General features: G+C 42.8%; 1 protein-coding gene across 1 annotated transcript in view; it reads right to left on the minus strand.

Annotated features, from left to right (window-relative positions):
- hmcn1 (hemicentin 1) overlaps positions 1–27,681 on the minus strand; it is a 131,649-nt gene that overhangs the window by 30,542 nt on the left and 73,426 nt on the right. Inside the window, exons 31-63 of the mRNA XM_066677878.1 lie at positions 27,392–27,670; positions 26,731–26,927; positions 24,908–25,067; positions 23,664–23,772; positions 22,989–23,158; positions 21,954–22,081; positions 21,832–21,856; positions 20,771–20,947; positions 20,322–20,473; positions 19,544–19,667; positions 18,961–19,136; positions 18,746–18,842; positions 15,761–16,036; positions 14,951–15,118; positions 11,856–11,969; positions 11,368–11,454; positions 10,911–11,102; positions 9,220–9,393; positions 8,913–9,026; positions 8,659–8,801; positions 7,879–8,029; positions 6,868–7,056; positions 6,628–6,741; positions 6,293–6,480; positions 5,021–5,117; positions 4,374–4,535; positions 4,049–4,162; positions 3,655–3,857; positions 2,797–2,878; positions 2,490–2,621; positions 1,555–1,704; positions 899–1,058; positions 423–547 (exon numbers count right to left, since the gene is read on the minus strand). Coding sequence (XP_066533975.1) covers positions 423–547; positions 899–1,058; positions 1,555–1,704; positions 2,490–2,621; positions 2,797–2,878; positions 3,655–3,857; positions 4,049–4,162; positions 4,374–4,535; positions 5,021–5,117; positions 6,293–6,480; positions 6,628–6,741; positions 6,868–7,056; positions 7,879–8,029; positions 8,659–8,801; positions 8,913–9,026; positions 9,220–9,393; positions 10,911–11,102; positions 11,368–11,454; positions 11,856–11,969; positions 14,951–15,118; positions 15,761–16,036; positions 18,746–18,842; positions 18,961–19,136; positions 19,544–19,667; positions 20,322–20,473; positions 20,771–20,947; positions 21,832–21,856; positions 21,954–22,081; positions 22,989–23,158; positions 23,664–23,772; positions 24,908–25,067; positions 26,731–26,927; positions 27,392–27,670 — 4,929 coding nt within the window. The remainder of the gene's footprint in view (positions 1–422; positions 548–898; positions 1,059–1,554; positions 1,705–2,489; positions 2,622–2,796; positions 2,879–3,654; positions 3,858–4,048; positions 4,163–4,373; positions 4,536–5,020; positions 5,118–6,292; positions 6,481–6,627; positions 6,742–6,867; positions 7,057–7,878; positions 8,030–8,658; positions 8,802–8,912; positions 9,027–9,219; positions 9,394–10,910; positions 11,103–11,367; positions 11,455–11,855; positions 11,970–14,950; positions 15,119–15,760; positions 16,037–18,745; positions 18,843–18,960; positions 19,137–19,543; positions 19,668–20,321; positions 20,474–20,770; positions 20,948–21,831; positions 21,857–21,953; positions 22,082–22,988; positions 23,159–23,663; positions 23,773–24,907; positions 25,068–26,730; positions 26,928–27,391; positions 27,671–27,681) is intronic.

Below are 27,681 nucleotides of genomic sequence, written 5' to 3' on the forward strand. Positions count from 1 at the left end.
GAAACCCACACAGACACAGGGAGAACACACCACACTCCTCACAGACTGTCACCAGACTGTACTCTACGTTATATTCATGATACGCTGCAGTAAATGGGTGAGTTTCTAAGCAGTCGTGAAAGTGTGAATCTTGTTTAGAAAAAATCTGGTTACTGGGTGACTCAGGTAGACTCTAAATTTTCTCATGATCTGATTGTTAAAGTGCTTGGAAACATATTGAATGGATTACTGCCAAAATATTTCCCCCCCACATTAGTATGTGAACTTCCAGGATCATAAAATAAGACATTTCCCCATGATACAGTGTTTGTATGATGGTGTATGATAAACTTTGTCCTTAACCACAAAAGGCTTTCCTTAATGTTTTTCATTTCATTTTGCATTTTAGTGATTGGGTATTGTTACTAGTCATGTAAACTTACCATATACATTAATATTAAACACCTTGTCCTCTTCTCCAGCTTTGTTAGTAGCCAAGCACGTGTATTTCCCACCATCTGCTGTGTGGGCAGCTGTTATTGTAAGAATACTGCCATCAGGGCTGATCCTAAAGAAAGAAGCATATCAAACTGTAGTACTGGTTTTAACATACATAAAACAATCTCTGTGCAAAAAACAGAGACCACATTTCCTGTCATTCAGTTTCCTTTGTTTGATTTGCAAATTCCCCAACACATGTAAAAATGTCTTCTAGATAGTCTCACATCCTTTCAGACCCATAGCACTGAGCTGCCTTCTCACTGTGTAACGATTAACACAAAAAAGCTGTGGATTCTTTCAGATCTGAAGCAAAAGTGTTAATATGATGTTTTTACAAATGGATTAGCTTCAGGAAATGAGAACAACACAACTCCACACACACACACACACACACACAGAAAGACCAACAGCCACACACCTGATATTCTTGAGGCCAGTCTTGCTCAGAGCTTGTCCATCCTTCAGCCACTGGATGGTGGGGGGTGGCGTCCCTTCTGCTTGACACACAAGCTGGATGCTGTCATTTAGCAGAACACTGACCTCACCAGGTAGATCTGACCCTACGATACTGGGTGGAACTACAGCAAAAAGAAAACAAGAGACACCACCAGTCAAACAATGGGGCAGTAAATATACTAAACTTGAAACTAAATATTTCTTGTAAAATTTGGGGTAAAAAATAAAATGGAGGTTATGGTCCCATAAATAAACAAGTCACATATTAATTAAAATAATCACAAATTGGGAAAAATAATCATATCTCCCAAATTGTACAGAAAGATAAACCATTTCCTAATTATAATGGAAAATAATTGAAAATGTTTTTATATAATTTTTAAGATTTTAAACCATTCCTATCAGTCCATTTATTTCTATTGTTCCAGAGCCCATAAAACTTCAACACAACGTAAAAAACACTCATGCAATTTTTAAACTTAAAATAAAATTGAAATAAAAAAATAACACTTCTTGTGAGCTGTAGCAAAATAGACTTCACAAACCACATTCTATTCAGTTCAGACTTCACTGCTGTGCTGTGACTGTGGTGCTGTGCTTAATGCTGAGGGGATTTACCGTGTATGGTGAGGTGGTAGCTCTTGCGAGCTTTGCCCTCAATGTTGGAAGCCAGGCAGATGTATGTGCCGCTGTCAGACAGCTGCGAGCGGGCAATCTGCAGCTTGCTTCCTCCAGACAGGATGTGCATCTCCAGAGACTCTGAATTCTCTATAAAGTGTTCAAATGAGATGAAAAAAATGAAAAAAAAAAATCCTTCCAGATATTCAGAGTAAAGAAATTAAAGTAATTTTGGACTCTGTGTTTAAAGCATTCCAAAGATAACAGATTTTAATGGGTACATTCTAGTCACACATAATCTCACATCCACAATTTTTGCGATAAGTAACACACCCATGACTACACACATGACTAAGGAGGGGCAGGTTAAAGTTTTTTTTTATTTAAACCTGGAATCATTGGGCGCAAGGCAGGAATACACCCTGGAGGGGGCACCAGTCCTTCACAGGGCAACAAACACACTCACACCTACGGACACTTTTAAGTCGCCAATCCACCTACCAACGTGTGTTTTTGGACAGTGGGAGGAAACCGGAGCACACGGAGGAAACCCATGCAGACACAGGGAGAACACACCACACCCCTCACAGACAGTCACCCGGAGGAAACCCACGCAGACACAGGGAGAACACACCACACTCCTCACAGACAGTCACCAGGAGCGGGACTTGAACCCACAACCTCCAGGTCCCTGGAGATGTGTGACTGCGACACCTACCTGCTGCACCACCATGCTGCCCTATAGCTATTAAATCTAACTTAAGGGACAATGTATATAACTACTAATGGTATAAAAGTGGACTTCAAAGTTGTATTTGCAACAGAGGCCCAAGGCACTCCACTGTTTAGTGTTTTCCCTGTTCAAACCCATCAGATTCAGCACACAAAGGGTTTGATTGTCATCTGTTACATATAACGAGTGAGGGATTTCTCACCAATGACTCTGCCATTCTTTATCCATGTGAGGCTGGGAGGAGGGATCCCTGTGGCATCACAGGAGAAGGTCACTGGATTACTGATGGTCTCCACCACATGCTCTTCTGCTGGACCATCAATACTGGGAGGCACTGCTCACACACATAAAATTCACATTATGTTACACACTTGTGAGGTCTTCTGTTAAACCTAAAATGATTAACACACTGTAATTCCTATATCAAAGCCAGCACTAAACTAAAATTAAATCACTGGGCCAGTAACAGATAGGAGGAAGTTTAAGAAAGTTCTGCAGTCGTTTCTAACCATAGATGTTAAGATGAAAGTTCTTGTCCACCTGGCCTGCTACGTTGGTGGCCTTGCAGACGTACTGGCCAGTGTCGGACACCTGAAACACACAGGGAGAGAGGAAGGAGATTTGGTAAACAGGTAATCTACACTTCAAATAATTTTTTGGAAACCCGACCTCTGCTAATACCATTATTAAAAATTACACTTTTCATTTCATCCAACAAAACATAACACTAAGTAGCCTGAAAATGGCAAGCAAGAAAAATGTATTTGTCACTGAATTCGTTCGAGTTCCATCAATGAAACATCACTGCAAATGTGCATCCATTTTGTTGATGTTTACGATTGAGAACGTAGGCTAGTAATATTTAACTTGCTCTTAGTGGTTCGTGTTTTATTCGTGCACAGATTTAGTTCATTCTAATTACAGAAACTAAGAATACAGTATGTTACTGTAGAACCTGAACTATGGAATTACATCAGTTGTTTACAGAGTACATTTGTGTGATTGATAAAATTCACCCAAACCATCACTTTAACACTATAGGGTCTATGAATGTGCCCAAACATCAAATTCAATGATAATTGATATTTATATTTATATTTTGGGGATAATACAGTGCAGAAAAATGGTTCTGTAGAGTCTGCTATTCGATACCATCTTACCTTGAGGTCATACTTGTCCCACCTCCGGACTTACGAGGTTATGAAAGATCATCTGCCTCTCACCATGTGAAACATTTTGTGTGAAACTGACCACTGTACACTCATTTAAAGGCAGAATTAAGACGTCAGGCAAAAGAAAAATGTCTAAAGACCCCAGAAGCTTGACTGACCTCCTAACTTTGAGTCAGTCTTAACACACACACACACCTCTGCTCCTTTAAGTTTCAGCATCTGTCCGTCAGCGAGTATGCGTAGGTTGGCAGTCTCAGTGATGAGGCGTCCATTCTTGTACCAGGTGATGGTAGGAGTGGGCACAGCATTGGACTGGCACTCCAGAGTGACTGAATTCCTCACACGCACACTGACCACCACAGGTGAGTCTCCACCACCGTCCCTGATACTAGGGGGCACTATAGAGGGTGAAACGTATCACGGTCAAATATTTAATTAATTGGAACCATGCCCTTGCTCTCCTTCTCCTGAGATGTTTGAAGCCAGCCACCACTTCCAAACTGGTGCTGGAGGAGATGCTTGGAGGAGAAAACTAATTGCGTAGTCTGGTTATGTTAGATAACAGAGTCACTCATACACACTCACTGACCAAACACTGTAAGGTAGATGAGTTTCTGAGCCTCTCCTGCTGGATTGATGGCCACACAGCTGTACTTCCCACCATCAGACAACTTAGCCTTCAGAATCTGCAAAGTTCTCCCACCTGAAAAATAAAAACAAAGACAATGTGAACGCAAATGATCCGCATCTCTATTGTTATTCATGAAACAAACCTTTTAATCTCAGTATTACTAAATGTTCCTGTATGTACATGTGTTTTTGTGTTTGTGTGTGTACCAGGGGCATTTATTATTATTGTGTGCCTACCAGAAATGTATATATGTGTGCATATGTGTTAGTGTATGTAGGTGTACCTGGCATGATAAGAGCATTGGTGTTGGCCCGTACTGGTCTCCTGTCTTTGAGCCAACTCAGAGTGGGAGGGGGGAGGCCAGTGGCCTCACAGCTCAGAGAAATGAAATTATTCACCACCACTGTGGCATTCTCCATATTTACACCCAGGATAGTGGGAGGAACTGCAGCGAACAGAATCACAACAATTATTTTATCAAATAAATATTCATAACACTTTGAACTGCATTGACATTTTGAATAAATATACAGTTTAATATTTGAAATTAAACTGTATATATTTATACAGTTAAACTTTTGCCCATTTTGTCCCCACTGTTTTAAGTAATTTCCAGCTCCATACACTTGCTAGGTCTACCCCAATCACACAATGCTACCAAGCTAGGTCATGCTTCCTCTGAGACAAATAAAACTTGTCCCAGCCTGAGCCTTTTTGTTTCTTTTTAAACTGCTACTAACGCCACATCCTGAAGCTCAACACGCTTGGAGGAGGACATTAACTGCCAAAAACCCATAATATAACTAGATAAGATTACATTACAACACATTCAGGTCATTTGCTACTAGTGTTGAGTTAATCAAATAGTGTTATTTCACCAAAGTGTAATTACTACAAAAACCTCTGTGAGAGAAACAACAGAAAACTTACCATGAACGTTGAGATTAAAGTATTTCTCTGCACTTCCAGCCACGTTTTCAGCCACACACTTATAACGTCCGGTATCGGTCACCTGAGCATTCAGAATCTGAAACATAAAAACAAACCACACTGATTAAACCTTACCTAATTTCTTACCTATTTAAACTAATGCTTTCTCAGTACGCGTGGTGCTTATATAAAGTTGTACATAATCAAAGAAATAAGAATATATATATATCAAAAAAAAGAAATATGAGATCATTTTTTTCTATAAAGTAGTAGGTGTGAGTTTGAAGAACAATGTTTTGTTCAGATTCTCCTTGATTTGCATGAATTTGTTAAATCAACAGCACACATTATTTAAAATCATTATTTATTAACATGTTAAACTAGGTATTGGATGATAACCTCAAATAATACGGACTACACGAGGAGAGATTTGGAGAAAGTTAAACCCACACATTCACACAGAGAGTATCACACTGGAATAATGTCATTGGTTTTATTCTAATGTTGACACAGGGAGAACACACCAACTCCTCACAGACAGTCACCCGGAGGAAACCCACACGGACACAGGGAGAACACACCAAACTCCTCACAGACAGTCACCCAGAGGAAACCCACGCAGACACAGGGAGAACACACCAACTCCTCACAGACAGTCACCCGGAGGAAACCCACGCAGACACAGGGAGAACACACCACACTCCTCACAGACAGTCACCCGGAGGAAACCCACGCGGACACAGGGAGAACACACCACACTCCTCACAGACAGTCACCCGGAGGAAACCCACGCAGACACAGGGAGAACACCACACTCCTCACAGACAGTCACCCGGAGGAAACCCATGGAGACACAGGGAGAACACCACACTCCTCACAGACAGTCACCCGGAGGAAACCCACGCAGACACAGGGAGAACACCACACTCCTCACAGACAGTCACCCGGAGGAAACCCATGGAGACACAGGGAGAACACCACACTCCTCACAGACAGTCACCCGGAGGTTGTTCTGTCACAGACTGTCAGATGTTCTTTTTCAAAGATTTGAGAGTAAGCAAAATGTGTGTGTACCACAGAACACCTTTGTCAACAGTGGGTGCAAGTAGTCAGTAGTAAGAATATACATCCACAAACTTTCGCACACTTTATATATTGAAATATAAAACATCTGCCACTGAGAAGATATTAACATGTCCAAATAATCTTAGAACTTGACCCAGGGAGAAACCAAACCTATCAATCCAACAGAAGATATACCGCCCATCTCACCTGCAGTGTCCTGCCGTTGGACAGCAGAGTGTGTGTCCTGTCTACGTGAAGAGGCAGGCTGTCCTTGAACCAGCTGATTTTAGGAGAGGGACTCCCATCTGCATGACACTCCAATAAAGTAGTCTTATTGACCAAGACCACAGCCTCATCAGGGACGTCTCTGTCAGCTCCTCTGATAGAGGGAGGCACTGTGTATTTCAACACACAATTATAAACAATTATAATAATAATAATACTATATCATTGAGGGGACAAGATAGTTACACGTACTCTTTACATTGTATTGCTCATTTTGATAACATATTCTGCTACTCCTCGTTTCTGGGTGCACTTACACAACACTCGGACATCATACTGGATAGAGTCTTCTCCCGCCTCATTGACAGCAACACATGTATACCTCCCAGAATCCTCCGCCAGAGCTCGTGGGACCTGAAGCACTCTCCCACCTGTGTGATTTGCCCCAGAAAGAAACAAACACACACTCACCTCAAAGTCTCTTTGATTTTGTAATGCCTAGAACTTACTAACTTCCTAATATTTGGTGTAGATATAAAAAGGATACACAGACTCACCAGGTAAGATGAGCACTCTGTCGTTGGATGCAATTGGTCGTCCATCTTTGTACCATGTGAGTGTGGGAGGGGGGACAGCATTGGTCTCGCAGTAGAGCGACAAAGGGTTATTTAGAATCACATCCTTCGTGTCTCCACCTGGACCAGGGCCAGAACCAGAGCCTCCGTTTCCCCGGAAACTGGGCGGAACTGAGAGAAAAAGCATTGTATCATGCATTATACCAGCTGGAGATCAGATCCTCATTCATTTATTATCCGTAACCCGTATCCAGTTCAGGGTCGCGGTGGGTCCAGAGCCTACCTGGAATCATTGGGCACAAGGCAGGGAATACACCCTGGAGGGGGCGCCAGTCCTTCACAGGGGAACACAGACACACACATTCACTCACACCTACGGATATTTTGGAGTCACCAATCCACCTACCAACGTGTGTTTTTGGACTGTGGGAGGAAACCGGAGCACCCGGAGGAAACCCATGCGGACACAGGGAGAACACACTAACTCCTCACAGACAGTCACCCGGAGGAAACCCACGCGCACACGGGGAGAACACACTAACTCCTCACAGACAGTCACCTGGAGCAGGAATCGAACCCACAACTTCCAAGCCCCTGGAGCTGTGTAACTGCGACACTACCTACTGCACCACCGTGCCGCCTCAGATCCTCAAATATATGTATAAAACATAGCTCATTGAATGTGGAATATACAGGAATATACACTCTGTCTTTGTAGGTTGTTCCAAATCTGTTTTAATACGAGAGTCAGTTTGACAAGTCAGATCAGATTCTTTATCATTTGTTTCAGGACTTTTTACTCTTCCCAACCTCAGTGTAACTGCGTCATTACTATGAAAGCCAATGCAGCTATAAGCAAATGTATAATGCGTTTGTCACTTTCAGTCTGACTTTCACTCTCTTAGAATCATATTCCGAAAAACAAACTGGATTGGCCCTGCAGTGTGAACAATGCTGAGGCTGATAATCTGAAAAGTGTGGGGCCCTGTTCACCTTGTATATTTACATCAAAGTCCTTCTCATCCTCTCCAGCAATGTTGGTTGCGACGCAGGTGTAGCGGCCAGTATCAGACACCTGAGCCTGCTTTATCTGGACAATACGACCACTAGTGGTGATTGTAATCCGGCCTTCTGCCTTCAGGATCTAGAGAAACACAGCAAAGAGGGAGAAGTAATCGATTAAATATCATCATGTTGGTTGCTGTCACACAGATCTAGGTTCCTAGGGATGTGGGTTCAATCACTACTTCGTGTCACTGTCTGTGAGGAGGTCTTTACATGTGTGCGTGTGTCCACAGGTGTGATGGAGTGTGTGTGTGTGTTAAACTGTGATCTCAAATAGTTCTATGCCTCGTGTTCTATGATCCAGGTAGGGTTAAATAAATGCTAGTAGACACCAGAATGTAATTGTTGCACTGGCTGAGGTACAATGAAATATCTGAATTAAAAACAGGTGAATAAAAAACCCCAAAATGGTCCTCAGTCACAGATCGATCAGGACACAGCTTGCAACGTTTGGGAAACCCATTCCAGACATGGTGCCTTTCCATTGCATGGTACCTGCTCTAGTCCGTGTTAAGCGTTGTTTACTCCTCGTATATTCACATATTATTGTATTTTTTGGGATTGAACACAGCTCCACGCCCCCAGTTCATACAGAGCTTTTTCTCCAGCCACCGATCCAAGGAGTGCTTGAACCTCTTCAAAAAAAACATGGCCTAATTTTGCAAGCTGTTGTTGTGAAATAGTAACGTGATTGTGATTCTTTCTGACCTGGCCATCTTTGTACCACTGAAGAGAAGGGGTAGGTATGGCTTGGGCCTCACACTCCAGAGTCAGGGTGTTGTTGACTTTAATCTTGATCTCTCTGGGGGCAAATCCCTCTCCTATACCATCTTTACTGATAACAGGGGGAACTGTAGATGGAAACACATGCACACAGGGCACAAACACACAGAGTGTAAGCCATATGATTGTTAGAGAGGCAGCCTGGTCAATATTAGAGTCTCCAACTCTCACACACTCACTATAAACTTTGACCTCGTAGTTCTTCAGGGTCTCGCCAGCCTCGTTGGTGGCCACGCATGTGTATCTCCCTGCATCTTCTTCTTGAGCATTCAGGATCTGTAGTGTGCGGCCTCCTGAGGACAAGGATACAGGGGATGGCATACGGATATTAGCACACGTGCCAAATACTGGGGGCACTGTGTTTGTAAAGCTATGGTTAGAGGGACGCTTGTTGTTGAGGGGGGCACTGGGTAATTAAAGCTAAGGTTGAAACGGCAATGCCCTTTTAAATGTGATAATGCAGTGGATGGTGCTTGCATTTGTAACCTGGCAGCACTCTGACGTTCCGGCTGGACTCAAACGGCATTCCATCTTTGAGCCAGTTGATGATGGCAGGGGGGTAGGACTGAGCTTCGCACACTAGAGAAGTGGGACTGTTCAGAGTCACAGTCACCTCCTCGGAGGAGCCCTCTGGTCCAGAGCCAGCGATGGTGGGGGAGACTGGGGGAGAAACAGACATACTTCAGCATTGTGAACAAGCAAGGCATCTTTACATTTGATGCAGTTCACACACTGATTTATTGGCAGTGTGAATTTTGGCAGCTGACTTTGTTTGTAGTTTTAGCTTGTTTTTTTTTCTTACTAAAATGTGCATTAGTTTTAGTCACATTTGTAGTCTTTAAATTATCGTTAATTTTAGTTTAATTTTAGTCGACAAACAGGTTTGTGCAGTTTTACTCCATCAAAAGACTAATTTGACTCATGTATTTTTATAGGTTTTTCTATTTTAGAGGAGGTATTACTTAATTACTTATTACTTACATAAACATTTGTTTAAATATGATGTCACATTTAAAAACATGTTAATGTCCAAATTTATGGAAGGCATAAGGCCACTTTTTTCAAAAACATTATTTCAACTCGTCTACAGTTAATAGAAGTGATTCTCTGGGAGTCAACTTCTCATCACTAATAATGTTAATTTTTTAATTAATTCTGCCCCGCCGGTCTCTGCAGACTCTGCTCAGTGAGATGGCTTTATCAACAAGATAGAATCTGAGAGCCATTTTAGACCAAATTTACTCACATTCCTAAAGGACAACCCTCTTTGTTCCCCACTGTCACGCCCTCGTCCTGTCATGTCTGTTTTCCCCGCCATGTGCTCTCTCAGTACATGGCTCTGTTTGGTATTGTTTTTGTTTCCGCCTTTGTTCCGCCTCCTTGTCCGTCACCCTCGTTATCTGTTTCAGGTGTGTCTCGTCTGTTTGTGTATTTAAGTTCCCTGGTGTCACTTGCTTGGAGGAGTCATGTGTCCTACTGAAAGTCATGTCGTTTGGTTATAATTCCTAGTCATGCTTGTTCTTGTTTTGTCTCCTACTCATGTCATTTTGTTAGAATTCCTAGCTCTAGTCATGTTGTTTCATGTTCTCATTCCTAGTTGTGTTTCTCGTTCCAGTTCCTTGTTTTGTTTCGTTCCTGTTACAACTCATGTCGTTTTGTCTCCTACTCCTTGTCGTGTCGTTTTGTTATAATTCCTTGTCATGTTCTTTCCTCGCTTCGTGTTTGCCCTCGAGTCAGTTTGTGTTTGTTTTGGTATTTTCTTGTAAATAAAAGTCTGTGTTGTAGCGTGTGCGTCCGCCTCCGTCAGTCCGACTCAGTGTACCTAACACCCACAACCATGAGACACAGCAGCATATACTGCTGTGTGTTTTATCTGTGTGTGAACTGATTTCAGAAAGTCGTCTGAGCAGAGAGCAGCGGAAAAGAGGAACGCATTTCATCGTAAACCTGATGACAGTAAACAGATGGAGCGTTTACCTGTTTTCACTTCCTTGCATTTTTCTGATTTCAAATCCAATCAAATGTATATTTTCATTTTCATTCACTGATGGAAAGTGTAGTACATCTCATCATAGTTCTTGTCTTCAAATGATTATTTTTATTGAGTACTCTCTTTATTGAATACTCTCTTTATAAATATTTATCAACAGATACTTCATAAACACAGGCATACATACCAAGAACATTAAGGTTGAAGTGTGTGCTCCTGTCTCCAGCACTGTTTGAGGCCAGACAGCTGTATCGTCCAGTGTCCACTACCTGAGCCTCGCTGATGTGCAGGAAACGCCCATGTGACATCACCTGTAGCCGAGCGTTCTGTACAACAGCCTGACCATCTTTCAGCCATGAGATCTCCGGGACTGGGTTCCCTAAACATCATCAGCAATGTAATGATCACTTATTATTTTTCTATTTTTTTTTCACATAATCTTAACTCACATTGCTTTGTACTCTAATAAAGAACCAGTATATGCTCCACAGAGGGGGTCCCCCACATGAGAATGGCCATGTTTAAAATACATTTAGTACAGAATATCCAATACATCTAGTCCTCTAGGTGTCAGTATAATAATATAATGGAGAAAATAATAAATTTAACATTAAATGTGCATTAACAGAGGTGTGATGACCTACCAGTGGCCTCACAGGTCAGGGTGACATTCTGACCCTCCTTCACTCTTACATCCTGCAGTCCACCTTGATTCAAAATGCTGGGGGGAACTAATCAGAAACAGGCGAAAAAAATTTTATGCCATACACTAAAACTAGAACTAGTTCTCAAAATTTCAAACGTGGTCTCATATGGATTTGACAGAAACAACATAAGTGTCAGTTACGTCAATCATCCACTTGTAGGGTTACACCTTCAAGGGTCAGTAAAGGGTTAAATTAACAAAGCTAATCCATCTATACTAAGGATGTCGTTGCTTTGTTTTAAAGACGTGAACAATTAACATTTAACATTAGTTTGTGTTAGAGTGGGTGGGAATGGGTTAAGAGGACTGTGGAAAGTTGGCAATATTCATAATATATTTAATATTCCAGAATTTAACCATGCATGATTTTATCCTCAGTATTATAATAACAGCAACAAAACAAACAAAATCCACCCATGATATTACCTAGTACATCCAGGTCAAAGTTCTTTCTGTCCTCTCCAGCAGCATTAGATACAATACAGGTGTATCTCCCAGCATCATCCACTGCAGTGTGCATCAAACGCAAGCTCCGCCCACCTAAGCATAAAGAGAATAAACTGTTCTGATTCGTCAATTTTTGCCTCACTCACATTTTTTGTACTAAACACAAACTTTGTACTAAAAACCAGGTGAAAAACAGGATTCTCGTAAATAAATCAACATAAATAAGGAACATTCTCAAGTCTCATCTGAGATGAGGTCGCACCCAGAGAACCCAGCCGAGTTTGTGTTTGGAATTGACATATGGCTTTGTTCTTTTGTAACAAAGTTTCTGTTTACATTTCATTATGTCATGGTGGAGAGTGTTCCATTTTCTGAAGTACTCCTAAGCCCATGTGAATATATATATATCAAAGAAGCATGTTGTTTCCTAATGCAGTAATGTCTGAGGGCTCAAAGGCCACACATTCAACAGTGATTTCTGGCCTTAACCTACAGGTGCACTTTCACCACATCCCCTCAATCATGTCACAATGCCCTCACAAAATGGTGATCCATAAGCTCTTTGAAAAACAGAGCATTTGGTGGACGCTCCTTATATTCACTTGCTCATAGTGGAATGTTTCAAAACACTAAGTTTAATATTCTATAAACTATTCAAACTTATTTACAGCTCCAGAAAATAAACAAAACTCTTTCTAACCTTTATATGTAACCTAAACTTTAATATGGGACCTTCAGGAGAATCGGTTTCTATCCTGTAACTCAAATTCACATGGTTGCATTATATCTCAGGAAGAAAAACAAAAAAAAACCCAAACCAGACCATACATGTCTGGTTTGTTTCAAAGCAAAGAAGAGCGTTTGAGCAGACAGCTGTTTAAACAAGTAGCTCCACTCACCCCCACACATCACCGTCATTTTCATTATCCGATTTCATAATGTTTTAAAGGGATTACCAGCTTCGCGAAGATGAGAAAGCACTTCATAATACATCCAAAAAGTGCACACACACCGAGAAAACACAGAGTGCAAGCCTATATAGTACCCATCAATAAATGGTACTTTATATAATTTGATATGAGTAATGTATCGATAAAGGGGCGGCATGGTGTTGCAGCAGGGAGTGTCACTGTCTCACAGCTCCAGGGTCCAGGGGTTGTGGGTTCGAACCGCGGTCCAAGGGACTGTCAATGAGGCGTTCCCTGTGGTGTGTTCTCTCCGTGTCCATGTGGGTTTCTTACGGGAGCTCTGCTTTCCTCCAACAGTCCAAAAACACATGTTGGTAGGTAGATTGGCGAAAGTGTCCATAGGTGTGAGTGTGTGAGTGAATGGGTGAGTGTGTGTCGCCCTGTGAAGGACTGGCGCCCCCTCCAGGGTGTGTTCCTGCCTTGTGCCCAATGATTCCAGGTAGTCTACAGACCCTCCGCGACCCTGAACTGGATAAGCGCTTACAGACAATGAATGAATGAATGAATCTATGAATAATATAGTGATGAACTGTTTCATAATTCATGTCTTTTCTAAACCCCACCCTTACCCTCACTATAGTTTTTTTAATACATTTTTGTAGTTGTGGACATCTACAAATCATATTTTTCATACAAGGGTATTTATATGTGGTTTATCCCCCACCATTGATCATCGTGCAATTGATTCATATTCATTCATCCATTCATTCATTCATTATCTGTAACCCTTATCCAGTTCAGGGACACGGTGGGTCCAGAGCCTACCTGGAATCATTGGGCGCAAGGCGGGAACACACCCTGGAGGGGGCGCCAGTCCTTCACAGGGCAACGTAGATGCGCACACACACACACACTTTTGAGTCGCCAATCCACCTACCAACGTGTGTTTTTGGACTGTGGGAGGAAACCGGAGCACCCGGAGGAAACCCACATAGACAGAGGGAGAACACACCAACTCCCAACAGACAGTCACCCGGAGCGGGAATCGAACCCACAACCTCCAGGCCCCTGGAGCTGTGTAACGGCGACACTACCTGCTGTGCCACCGTGCCGCCATCATTTGTTTATTTTTATTATTATTTCAATCAGCTGAATTTACTGATTATAAAGAGGTGCCTATAAACATATGGACAGACATGCTGTTAGCGGCTGCATACCATCCAGACAGACCAAGAACTGTTGTGTTTCTGATGGAAACAGTCTGTACAATCACAGTCACAATAAACAATTCAAGAATAATTAACCCTTTAAAAACAGCGGTTCTTCAACGAGTCCGATCCTGAGGACCATAAGAAGTCAGCAAATGTACTCTGTATTCCAACTACTTTCAGGCCATGGCCTCACTTCTGATTTGACAGATCTGGATTTTCCCAGGAATCCATGCATATCCAATAAAATGATCATCAAGGAAGTAAAAACCTGAATACCTATGAAAGTCTAGAGCTCTGACCACTGTAATTGTGCTTTCTTTGGGCAGTGGACTCAGTTGATTCACTGCATCTTCTTTTCAGATGTAACCTGTGGCTCTGCTTTGGTTTACAAAGTCTGGATCAGAATGGTGTTCCATGATGAATGAATCCCACACACACACACAGTCACACACCCATTCTCAAGCAGCTGCTGTTTGCTTTGGAGAGGCTCAACTCACATATTTCGACTTGTTTGATATTCAAGAGGCCTCTGTCTCCGTGTTTGTCTTTTCAATTGTCCCTATAGCACTGTTGCACTTGGCCTCCAGGTTGTAATGATCTTATTTCAACCCATCACAACTGACTTATAACCACAGGCCTGACCTCTGTCTTTGAGCTGTCTCTGATGGGTCCACCTTGGCAGAGACAATGAACAGTAAGGCTGTAACTTTTATGACAAGTATTATGTTACTAGTGTCCCAAAGTAATATGATACAACACCAATAACCTCACAGACAGTGACCTGAAGCAAGGATCAGCCCAAAACCCAAAAGCTGTGGAGATGTGTGGCAGCATCACAACATGTGTTTCTAAGAAATACAGTCCATTTGATTGAATAAATAAAAATACAAATAAAATATTCTCAGAGCCATGTGTGATCTCCTAAGTGAGGATTGATGAGATGAGTGGTTCATACCTGAGATGATGCGGACAGAGCCAGAGGTGCTGACTGTTCGGCCATCTTTGAGCCAGGTGATAACAGGCAGGGGGATGCCGGACGCCTCACAGGTGAGAGCCACTGGATTCCTGACCACCACACTCACATTCTCGGGGACAAGGGTCTGCCCACTGATACTCGCTGGAACTGTACATACAGTACACAAAGAATTCATACAGGAAACAAACATTCATAACAAAGCAACAGTACCTTCGTGTCAAACTCCATCCATTCCTTTTAAAGCAGATATTGGACGGGGATTTTCGAATATATCACTTGCTTTGTGCAACCCCACTCTGCTGGAATACGTTTTTAGTGTTTGGCCACTTTTACAAGAAAGGACTGGATTGATTCTATGTGTTTAAATCCAAAGCCACTCCATATGTCATTAACTAACTGCTAGTGGATGATTCTTCCTAAGGAAATGCACCTTGCCACAAAAGAAACCAATGCAATACACACTACCACACCACCACTACGTCTGTGCCACTGCAGCGCTGAGAATGATCCACCACCCAATTCACACCTGCTCTACGATGGTCCTGTGGGGGTCCTGACCATTGAAGATCAGGGTGAAATGCAGATAAGAAAGTATGCAGAGAAACAGGTGGATTACAGTCTGTAATTGTAGAAATACAAAGTGCTCCTGTGTGGTCAGTGGAGGTGATAAAATGGACACTGAGTGTAGATACAAGGTAGTTGTTCCCAATCCAGTGATCTAGTGTATCTAGTGGTCAAACATCATTGCATTAGACGTGTGTGTGTGTATGACATCACATGTGTTCTTACCGTGCACCATGACGTCATACTTGCTGTCCGTCTGTCCAGCCACATTAACAGCAATGCAGGTGTACCGGCCAGTGTAAGCCACCTGAGCGTCTTTAATCTGGAGGAGTCGTCCCTCACTCAGCACCTGAGCTCCTGCCCCGGCCACCAGGGGTCTGCCATCCTTCAGCCAAGTGACGGCAGGCCTGGGGACACCCTCAGCCACGCACTGCAAGGTCACGTCCCCACCCCTGACCACAGTCACCTCTCCCGACGCTGAGGTAGTTATGGAGGGACGAACTAAGGACAGAACGAGAGAACGGAGAATAAAGATTCAGTAAGAGACATGTATGAGCCAAACGTTTGTGGACTTCTGCTCATCCGAAATTTCGTTTGGAATGAAGGGTTTTATTAGATAGCAGTAAAGAAGCCTCCACTCATCTGGGCAGATGTGGAAACATTTCTGAGAAGATTTGATGGCATTCTTTATGATGACCAGAGCATTACTGAGGTGAGGTAATGATGTTGGATGGTTATATTGGATCATAAATACAACTCCAATAGTATTGGGTGGTGCGCCGTAACTCAAAAGAACATTGTTGGGGCGCTTTATACCCCTCTGGCCAACACCTGGCACTAAGCATTGTGACTTTATGCTGCAGAATATTTCATTTTGAATCGTCCTAAAGTTTGTGGAGCAGTGTGTACCATAGACTTGTAGGCTGTACTCCTTGACTGTGGTGCCAGTGGAGCTGGATGCATGGCATGTGTAAGAGGCAGAGTCAGTTCTCTCAGCCCTGGAGATCTGCAGCTGACGCCCACCAGATAACACCCTGACACGAGGGTCTGCCTTCAGCTCTGAGCCTGTACACAGATACATACACACACACACACACACACACACACACACACACACACACACACACACACACACACACACACACATACTGAGTCTTTGAAGAAAAAAGCAAGGGTGTGTTTCAATATATTAACTTCCCTTTGTAGTGAATCACTGCAAATTAAAATAAATTACTCATTGCTTGGGCACTTCTAATTGGTCTAGCACACCTCATGGTAGTTCGCAAGCTGTGATGTTAAATTTCGTCCCTTAAAACTTGTAGCTTGTAAAAAGCTCAAGTTCAATTAAATTATTTAGACAATGGAACACTCAAGACAATGATCCATTTCTTTGTATTACCCTCAATAGTACAGCAGGGAGTCCTTTGAGACACACCCCAAGATTCAGGATGAAGGAAGAAGCAGCTCATGATGGTTATCATTCATTCATTCATTATCTGTAACTGCTTATCTAATTCAGGGTCGCGGTGTGTCCAGAGCCTACCTGGAATCATTGGGCGCAAGGCGGGAATACACCCTGAAGGGGGCGCCAGTCCTTCACAGGGCAACACAGACACACACACATTCACACCTACGGACACTTTTGAGTCACCAATCCACCTACCAACGTGTGTTTTTGGACTGTGGGAGGAAACCGGAGCACCCGGAGGAAACCAACGTGGACACAGGGAGAACACACCACACTCCTCACAGACAGTCACCCAGAGCGGGAATCGAACCCACAACCTCCAGGTCCCTGGAGCTGTGTGACTGCTGCACCACCGTGCCGCCCTATGGTTATCATTCATTCATTTATTCATGATGATTATGATTATGATTATGATGTTACCATTTTTTTTCCAGGTGAGACTGGGGGGTGGGATGCCACTGGACTCACAGACCAGAGTGATAAGACCACCCTCCGTCACAGTCAGAAGAGACACTTCATCAGAACCACGGATACTGGGGGGGACTGAATGAGGCATGAGAGAGAGAGAGTGAGAGAGAGAGAGAGAGACAAACATACACCCATAGAATTTAGTTTCTGTGAATTGTGGGAATATTATAAGACATTTACTCAGTTCATAGAGACACATCCATTCAGTTTAAAGTTCTCCTGCTCACATACAAAGCTCTGCACGGTCTGGCACCAGCCTACCTTTCTGAACTTTTACACCTCTACTGTCCTACAAGATCACAGAGGTCCTCTGAGAGCGGTTTTCTGTCAGTACCCAAATTAAATTAGTTACCACTGGTGGTAGATCATTCATTATGGCACCCAAGCTCTGGAATTCTTTTACTGCAAAGTAAAGACCACCTCTTCTCTCAGTACTTCTGTACTCTGCAGGTATAAGTGTCTTCCCCTTTCATTTATTTATTTTTATTTATTATTATTATTATTTATATCTCTTCTCTTTGTGTAAAGTGGCCTTGGGTATTAGAAAGATACTATAAAAATGTAACATATTATTATTATTATTACATCCTTGTCTTAACCTTAAGTACTACTAGCCCAAACCTAACCCCTTACAGTAACTCCAACATGACCCTAACACACATTTTCATGTCAAATTATAATGAATTATGTTGCTGGGATCAGCTTGTGATCCCATTAACAAGAGAAGGCTCCACAATGTAAATGTGTATGCAGGTTTTAGTCTTCACAAATGTGTGAATTGATTGAGTAATAAATGATTGTGTCTGTCCCAACCAGAGCTTTAGCAGCAGAACGCTCTCAGAGTATGGATTATTCAGTTTTACTTTCTCTGGACCAAGAGCATAAAATAAAAAGCTCAGCACACAATTCATATGATAAACAAAATGGAAATTGCGGTCCTGTCACTAGCTGAGATTACTCCAGTGCTACATCATAACTGCGCGACTGATATCATCACCCACAATGCAACTCCACAGTTTGAACTATTTGAAATTGATTAGCCGAGGTCTGTGAACAAGTCACGCTAGCTCTCACATCCTGACAGTGAAAAGCTGACAAAAGAACGAATGTGTTTCTAGTGGGTTGTATTTTCACCTGATCATATCATCAAGCCACCTTCAGGAGCATGTGTACAAATAGCTAATGACCCCTGTACCCAATGCAAATATAATCTCTTCTGAGATTAGCATCATTATTAGCATCATTAGCATCATTATAAAGCTTCGAGTACTCACCCAACACATTCAGGTTGTAGTTCTTCTCTGTCTTGCCTGCTACATTTGTGGCCTCGCATGTGTACCTGCCTGTGTCCTGCAACTGGGCATTTGCAATCTGGACATTCAAAACAACACAGGCATTAGTCTGGCTTTCATTTAGCTTTCTCTGGTTAAACACTACTAGGCTCTGTAATAGTTCATTGGCTAAAGAAGCATTAAAAACTGAATCCCACCTTCAGCACACTGCCATCTTCAGACAGTGTCATTCCTGGCTTCCTGTAGAGTGAACGTCCGTCTTTACGCCACGTCAGAGTGGGTGGAGGAACGGCATCACTTTGACAAAGCAGCTCCACAGACTGACCAATCAGAACTGTGCTGTTCACCTCATCACCCATGATGTTGGGAGGCACTGAAGTACAAGAGGAAAGACCAAATTAAATAAGCGCCTCTTTAAAGAGCAGCCATTCCAGGTGAAAGCCACAGTGTGGCAATGTTGAATGTTTTGATATGCTGCCTTAGCAAATTAGAAATTGTTAGTCATGTGACTGGCTTTCAGTAGAAATGATTTGTACAAACGTTTGAGGTCAAGCCTTATAATGACAGCTCAGCACACTTGGATGAGAACACTAAAGGCCAGTCTCTGGGACCCATGGCTACTAATGATAGTGGCATCAATGGGGACTGAACCTACCGTCACCAAGTATTAGCACCAAAATGAATACATTCAGGAGCCCCTGATCTTATTACCGTACTGATTTCGTAATGTATCCAAGGCGTAAATTAAATAAACAAGGGCTGAATGCAGAAGAACCTCACCGTAGACGTGAAGGTCATATTCTTTCTGCTGTTCTCCCCCCGCATTCACCGCCACACAAGTGTAGTGGCCAGTATCACTGACCTGGGCACTGCTGAATGACAGGACTCTTCCTCCAGCCAGTACCTACACACAATAAACACACACACACACACAAATAGCACACAATAGTGTACAGGTTGACTGTAGCCCATACACTGAGCCCTAATCTGTGTCCAAGAACCTTTAATATTTGTCAGTTTCTGAACACTGAGTCACTCTTAGCTGTGGATTAAGGTGGACTTGAAACTGAAGCAAGGCTACAGTGTTGTGACTGCAATTTATTTCCTATAAATTAAGCTTCATGCTTTTTTTATTGTATTATTTTTTTGCTAATAAAAAGCACACATACATTTTTAGACCAATTTAATGCCAGTTTTTAAATGAGATAATCCTCTGCATTGTGTCTGCATTCAAATACTTTGATACTCCACTACACACCTATTTTTGGGCGGTGGATCATTCTCAGTGCTGCAGTGACACTGATGTGTTGGTGGTGGATCAGACAAAGCAGTGTTACTGGAGTTTTTAAAAACTACTACCATATGAGTGTCAATGCTGAGACAGTAAATAACAGAAACTGATCACTGAGGAATAGAGTAACAGTAACCAATAACCAGTGTCCTACAGTCTATAATATAGTGTCTGTAAAAGGAATTCCAAATAAGTGTATTTTTTATGATCTACTATGTAAATCTATGATCAAAACAGCTTAACATTTTTGGCATTTTTCCTTATTACCTGGATGCCGTTGGTGGAGCTGGACACAGGACTGCCTTCTTTAAGCCACGTGAGACTGGGCACAGGAAGACCTGATGCTTCACACTCCAGCCTCACTGGATCATTCACCACTACAGTCACCATCCCGCCTTTGCTGGAGATGGAGGGTGGGACTGAGAGAGAGAGAGAGAGAGAGAGAGGACAAAATAGTAAGTATGTACTACGAATAGCAAAAGAGTTTTGGAAAAATATCCTAAAGTTCTGCAAATGACCTGTGTGTGTGTGTACCTTAACGTAGCTGAATTCACATATTATTAGGTGTTCTACAAACATTAGGGCACATTGGGTATATAAATATTAAGTGACTTGGCTTTTGTTAGCGTTTGGACTAATTGTGGCTTATAAGAGCTAATAACCTCCTCACACACACACACACACACACACACACACACACACACACAACTGCTCACCATACACCTGCAGGCTGTGAGTGAGCTCTGCTTTGCCGGCTATACTGATGGCCACACACTTGTAGAGTCCAGCGTCAGACACTTGCGCCTGGTCAATCTCCAGCACCTGCCCCCGGTTCAGAACACTCACTCCCGCTGCACTGGTCAGCGGCCGGCCATCTTTAAACCAGGTGATAGCTGCAGCCAATGAAAAGACACCCAACATTAATGTAATGTTCTACCTCAGCAAATAAAAAACAACAATCTGAATCAAGTGAATTTACCTGGAACAGGGCGCCCAGTCGCTTTACACTGTAACTGGATCTGAAATCCGGCCAGGATGGTTTGATTGACAGTCTCTCCAGCAAACTGGATGCTAGGAGGCTCTGTGTAGTAGGAACAGTAGGAAAAGGGCATCAATAAGGAGTTTGCTCCTCTGGAAAGCTTTTAGAGCTTAATAATATGCACTGGATGCTGTTCCACTGCAACACAACACTACATATTTTCCCCCTTCTCTCTGACATTTGGCAATGGGCAGGGTGAGCTCTTTAAGCTCTTGGGCACTATGGGATCTGTTCCTAGCTTGGGCAGGAATGCCATGCTATACTGATGATACTGGGAGTCCTTTGGCAAGGTTAGTACAATTTAATTACACTGATTACCAGTGTATGTTTGTTCTATAAACGTGAAATGTAAAAGACTTAAACAGCTTTCTATTGTGCTGAGTAATTACAAATTGAACAATCACACGATTTATTAAAAACATATTAAAAATGGTTTGCTTCATAACTTGTCTCATACCATGTACACTGAGGTGAATGTGCTGCTGAGCATCTCCTGCGGCATTGGTGGCAACACAAGTGTATTTCCCAGCATCCTCCAGTCTGGCCTCCTTAATATACAGAGTTTTGCCTGCAGACTCCAGCTAGAGAGAGAGAGAAAAAGCCTTATGAAATATGACCTACAGTAAAGTTTTATAGGCGTACAACCACTGACCATCTTTTCTCTAGCTCTTTCTCTCTGCTGCTTATTAAAATCCATCAATCTCTAGTCAATTTGTGACTAAAAATTTTGGCACCAACCAAAGGCGTCTCTGTGGAAAGGAGGCTGAGAAAGGGAGAAAGGGCTAGAGAGTGGCATAGATTTAAATATTGTAATACATTTCTGAGAAACAGACCTTGAGCAAGCCCTGTGTGGTGTCTACAGGGCGGCCATCTTTGAGCCAGGTGATGCTGGGAGCTGGAACACCACTGGCTACGCACTGAAGGCTAATGGGATTGTGTTGGATCACTGACCGCTCCGAAGGACCAGTGGAACGGATTGATGGGGGGACTGCAACAGAAAGAGAGATTTATGAAGAATAAAAGAGTTTTTAAAACAGAGGAATATAGCCCTAGTTTGTATTCTGTGACTAAACTACTATTCTGTGCATACTATGGCTGGGCAATTAATCGAAAATTAATTTAAATCGACATTCAGAACTTCTAATCGACATAGTCTTGTCTATTTTGATTATTATTTTTTTCTGTTATGTCCCCACTGTGTGTTCATATACTGTCCCTTTAAAACCACGCTGTAGTCACATGATTCTGCCACATGGATGCAACCTAAATGCCAAGGCCAGCTACTAAAGAAAAACACAGCGTCTGTGGTTTGGATGTGTTGTGTTTTTACTCTAATTAAGACACACTGAACAAAAAGAAGTCAAATGTAAACGCTGAGAAAAAACAGTTTCAGCCCAAGCACAATCACACACCAAATATAAACAGTGCACAGAAAACAAGAGAGGAACAAGCTCCCAATGACATTAGAAAAATATCCCAGCTTTCATCTTCACTGAACTATATGAGGATCAAAAATACAAATACAAAAGGATCATTCATTAATCGTAATCGCGGTAAAATGTACAATATCGCTCATATCGCCCAGCTCTAGTTCATGCTGTCTGATGAAAATCGTCATTAATGTCTATTAAATATAGGACTATAAAGCATAGTTACCTCCTGTTTCAGATCTTTCCTTTGAAAGCAGGTAAAATAATACCAACATCGAAATTAGTGGACAGATTAAGACAAGCATTAACACACAGTCTCACTAATATAACACCACGGTTAGGAAACATATAAAACTATCTAGGTTTTAACTGTGAGAGGGGTTTAAAGAGCAGTTCTAGAGAGGTAAAAATTCAATTATTGGAGATGTGTATAAGATGCTTTGCATTAAGAATGCAATCTATTACCATGCACTGTCACTTTAAAATCTCTCTCCTGATCTCCCGCTTCATTGGTGGCGACACATTGGAACAGTGCCGTGTCTGAGACCTGAGCCCGAGAAATGACCAGACGACGACCATTAGCCGTGATTCTCACTCCCTCTCCTTGTCTCACTGGTTTGCCATCTTTCAGCCAACTACAGAGAGAGAAAGAAAGAGAAAAAACAGAGAGAGAGAGAGAGAGAGAGAGAGGGAGGGGCTTAGAAAAATACAGTAGAAGAAATATGTATACTCAATATACTGTACAGTCTGCAGGAAATTGCTTTGACTCTGTAATCCAGCATCACTTATTCATGCTCAAGACAAGAAAAGGTCTGGAGATGATATTTTCTGTGACATTTCAACCAGTGTGTTGTTTTTGAGAAAGAAAGAGTTCAGGGTTTCAAAGTGCAGACGTCTAAAAGTTTGTGGACACCTGAACATCAAATATAAATATAATAAATTAAATTAAAATATACTGTGATAGGTATTTTTCTGGTAAAGCTTCAATCTAGTTCTTGGAACATTGCCATGAGGATATGACCTGTACACTCACCCTTAATCTCCGATAAAGCTCCTACAAATTTTTGTTCATATAGCCTAGCTTCAGGATATGAGAGCTGTGTATATATGTACGCATGTGTGCTTGTAAAATGTCCTCACGTGATGGTGGGTGGAGGTGTGCCAGTGGCATGACATTCCAGTTCTAGAAGGTTATTGATGATGACTGTGGCATCTGTGCTCTCATCTGCACCATCTACAGTGGGTGGCACTGAAAAACACACATAAATACACACACAACACATTATCATGTAGTATATTTTCACTTAAAGTAACTCTATGTAGTAGTTAAAACCTTAAAATTACAGCTTCAAAATCACTCTGATAATTCGCAGAGCTGTAATATGGAAGAACAGAGCCAGTGTAATCGCTATTCCAGGCTCAGCACTGCAGAAACTGCACTATGTAAATTTGGAGGAGGGTAGGTTCTGCCATTTTGTAATAGTGCAAAAAATACTGCAAAAACTGGTGTACAACCCATGTACACTTGTAGATAATGGATACTTCACTGGGTTGTTTGGTAAAAACCTGCATGAAGTAGTGTCCGAAGCTTTCACTGCACCCCTGAATTCTGTTCCCCACAGCAGTGCACTACATAGTGGGTAGAGAATTGTGAATAGGATACAGGGTGAGTTTCATACGAAGTTGCGTTCAAAAATGTGTCACGACGCATAGTGCAAGCTGCATTCTAAATGTTGCAACTAGGGGCATTACAACAACAGTCATGTTGTCTAGTCGACTGTCATGGCCGACCAATTTGACTGGACTACAGGATTGATTTGCTCAAATAAAAAATTCGACGAGAGCAATTAACGACCACACTAACCTAAGAGTGCATGCTGAGTTTGTAAAGTAGGACTGTGCATTTGCAGAGGATTGGCATTTGCTTTTGTTTACTTGTGCTGAGTATGTGCAAAGTATACATCCTGTATCCAGAAAGAAATGTGATTAATAAGTGAGTCATGTAGACTCTTGGGTTCCCTCTTTAACTGATTACAAAAGTGCTTGTAAACTCGGGGAATGAACTACCGCCAATATCTGATCTTCTGAAGTGATTAGATTAGTGTGTGCATATAAACACTACCCCATGTGATTGGATCTGTACCTCCAATCTTTGTGTTTTTATGCCTTCCTGACTGCATTTTCTTAATTTGTTTTAAATGAGTTCAGCACCTCATAAACCACACTTTGCATTCAATTTCCTGCAATCACATTCCACTAGCCCTACACAATTTGCACTGATTGATGGCCTAAGGCCTGCTGAGCAGATGTATTAGGACGCTGGAAGCTTCCAGATGCTCAGATGATCAATGTAGAGGGTGCGGACAATTTTCTCTGGCTCCAACTCAAGAGAAAGCAGGACACCAGAGTTACGCTCTGATTAACGCAGAAAATGAAAACCAGTTCGTTGGGAGTCAGCGAGTCGATGACGGACACTGGACTTGTAGAGGAGGAGTCATACAGAACAGCTGAGACATTAGTTCGATTACAGAGAAGAGGGTTCAACTGGGGACACGAGAGTAAGACAAAGTAATAAGAGTATTATGGTTTCATATACAGTCAGTGATTAATGTCAGTGGGGACCAGTCCAGTCAGGGAAAACTGGATTTCACATTTACTGGATTTCCAAAGATGATTTCAGGTTTCACAGATTTAAGAGTATGGTTAACCCCTACATTCTCGAGTATAGCCATCTTAATTATATAATCGTATTTCATTCATCCATTATCTGTAACCGCTTATCCAGTTCAGGGTCGCGGTGGGTCCAGAGCCTACCTGGAATCATTTTGTTTGTTTTTGGACTGTGGGAGGAAACCAGAGCACCCAGAGGAAACCCACGCGGACACAGGGAGAACACACCGCACTCCTCACAGACAGTCACCCGGAGGAAACCCACGCAGACACAGGGAGAACACACCAAACTCCTCACAGACAGTCACCCGGAGGAAACCCACGCAGACACAAGGAGAATACACCACACTCCTCACAGACAGTCACCTGGAGGAAACCCACGCAGACACAAGGAGAACACACCAAACTCCTCACAGACAGTCACCCGGAGGAAACCCACGCAGACACAGGGAGAAAACACCACACTCCTCACAGACAGTCACACGGAGGAAACCTACGCAGACACAGGGAGAACACACCAAACTCCTCACAGTCAGTCACCCGGAGGAAACCCACACAGACACCCGGAGAATACACCACACTCCTCACAGACAGTCACCCGGAGGAAACCCACGCAGACACAGGGAGAACACACCACACTCCTCACAGACAGTCACCCGGAGGAAACCCACGCAGACACAGGGAGAACACACCACACTCCTCACAGACAGTCACACGGAGGAAACCTACGCAGACACAGGGAGAACACACCACACTCCTCACAGACAGTCACCCGGCGGAAACCCACACAGACACAGGGAGAACACACCACACTCCTCACAGACAGTCACCCGGAGGAAACCCACGCAGACGCAGGGAGAACACACCACACTCCTCACAGACAGTCACCCGGAGCGGGAATCGAACCCACAACCTCCAGGTCCCTGGAGCTGTGTGACTGCGACACTACCTGCTGCGCCACCGTGCCGCCATAATCGTAATTATTAGTATTTTATTATTATAGTTAGTATTACACAACAGTCAGTACAAATTGTATTGCGCTATCTGAGTGAAAAAGATGGCCCTCCCTCTCCAAAAAGGTTCAATGTGATCATAGCCAATGTGGGTGTGCGATAAGTGTGAAGAGTGACTAAAATGGCTGCCATAAGAGCTCCAGGCATTTAGTGTTTTAAGCTCTAGTGATGTTGCGGATACAGCAATTTGAAAGTGGTAGCTGGGTTCAGTGAAACAAGAGTTAAGGCTCTAATATGCTTTCTTCAAGACACGAAGAATAGAAATAACGATGTCACTGAACAGCTCAACATGTTCAGAGGAGAACACTAACTGGCCCGATCTGCTAGGTCAACTAACAAACATTTGGACTGGTTTGCATCCTGTTAAATGATGCTACTCTACATACTTCTGATTTAGGGTCAATTTAGTCACTCAAAATGGAATCAGATGGATATCTACCTAAAACATTGACATCGTATTTGATCTCCATCTCTCCAGCAGCACTAGTGGCCACACACACATATCGTCCAGCGTCAGAGTGTACGGAGTTGAGGATCTGGATCTTTCTGCCCTGCTCCAGAACCTGCAGGTTTTCCCCTGCTTTCACAGGAGAGCCGTCCTTAAGCCAGGTGAGAGAGGGAGGAGGGTGACCACCTGCCTCACACTCCAGCGTCAGAGATTTACTGACCACAACCTTCTTTTCCATAGGGCCATCTGAACCTCCAGTGATGGACGGGGGAACTGGAAGAGAAAAAGGACTCTAGGTTAATATGAAGATTTCCCTTATCAAAACCACACAAGACACTTAATAATCAGACAGACAACAAAAAAGAAGAGACTTGGGTGTAGAAAGTAGAACTGGCCTCACTTATTGTGTGGAAAGGATGCCCCCCCCCAAGATACTGGGTTAAGAATGAAGAACACTCAGGAGCAGCTGCACATGAGTCTAAGGTCCCTATGTTCAAAGCCAGTTGTAAACTACAAGTACATATAGCCCACAGTATTGTGCTGTGGAGCAGTGTCACTGTCTTCTTTGCATGGATGGGGCTGGACCAGAACTAATCAGCATTCAGCAACCCTCAGTACTGTCCTTCACTGTTGTCCTTGTGGTAGAATGCAATCAAATCAAACATTGGTTATAAAATGTCTGTGAGGCCATGCAACAGCAGGCAATAAGAAGCAGAGAACTACAACAAATAGCTCACCATAGACATCCAGTTCATAAGCCTTCTCAGCTGTACCTGCCACACTAGTGACCTTACAGGTGTAGTGACCAGCATCAGACACCTGCACCCTGGAGATCTTCAGGAACTGACCGCGGTCCACGTACTGAGCATGTCTGCTGGACAGAATGGCCTCTCCATTTTTATACCAGGTGATAGCAGGTAGGGGAACACCACGGGCCTCACACTCCAGATTCACTGAGTTCTCCAGGAGAGCCGTCACCTCAGAGGTCACGTTCCCTCCCTTTATAGTGGGTGGCACTGAAGATGAC

The sequence above is a fragment of the Hoplias malabaricus genome, chromosome 7 (assembly GCF_029633855.1).
Source record: "Hoplias malabaricus isolate fHopMal1 chromosome 7, fHopMal1.hap1, whole genome shotgun sequence".
Classification (NCBI taxonomy): Eukaryota; Metazoa; Chordata; class Actinopteri; order Characiformes; family Erythrinidae; genus Hoplias; species Hoplias malabaricus.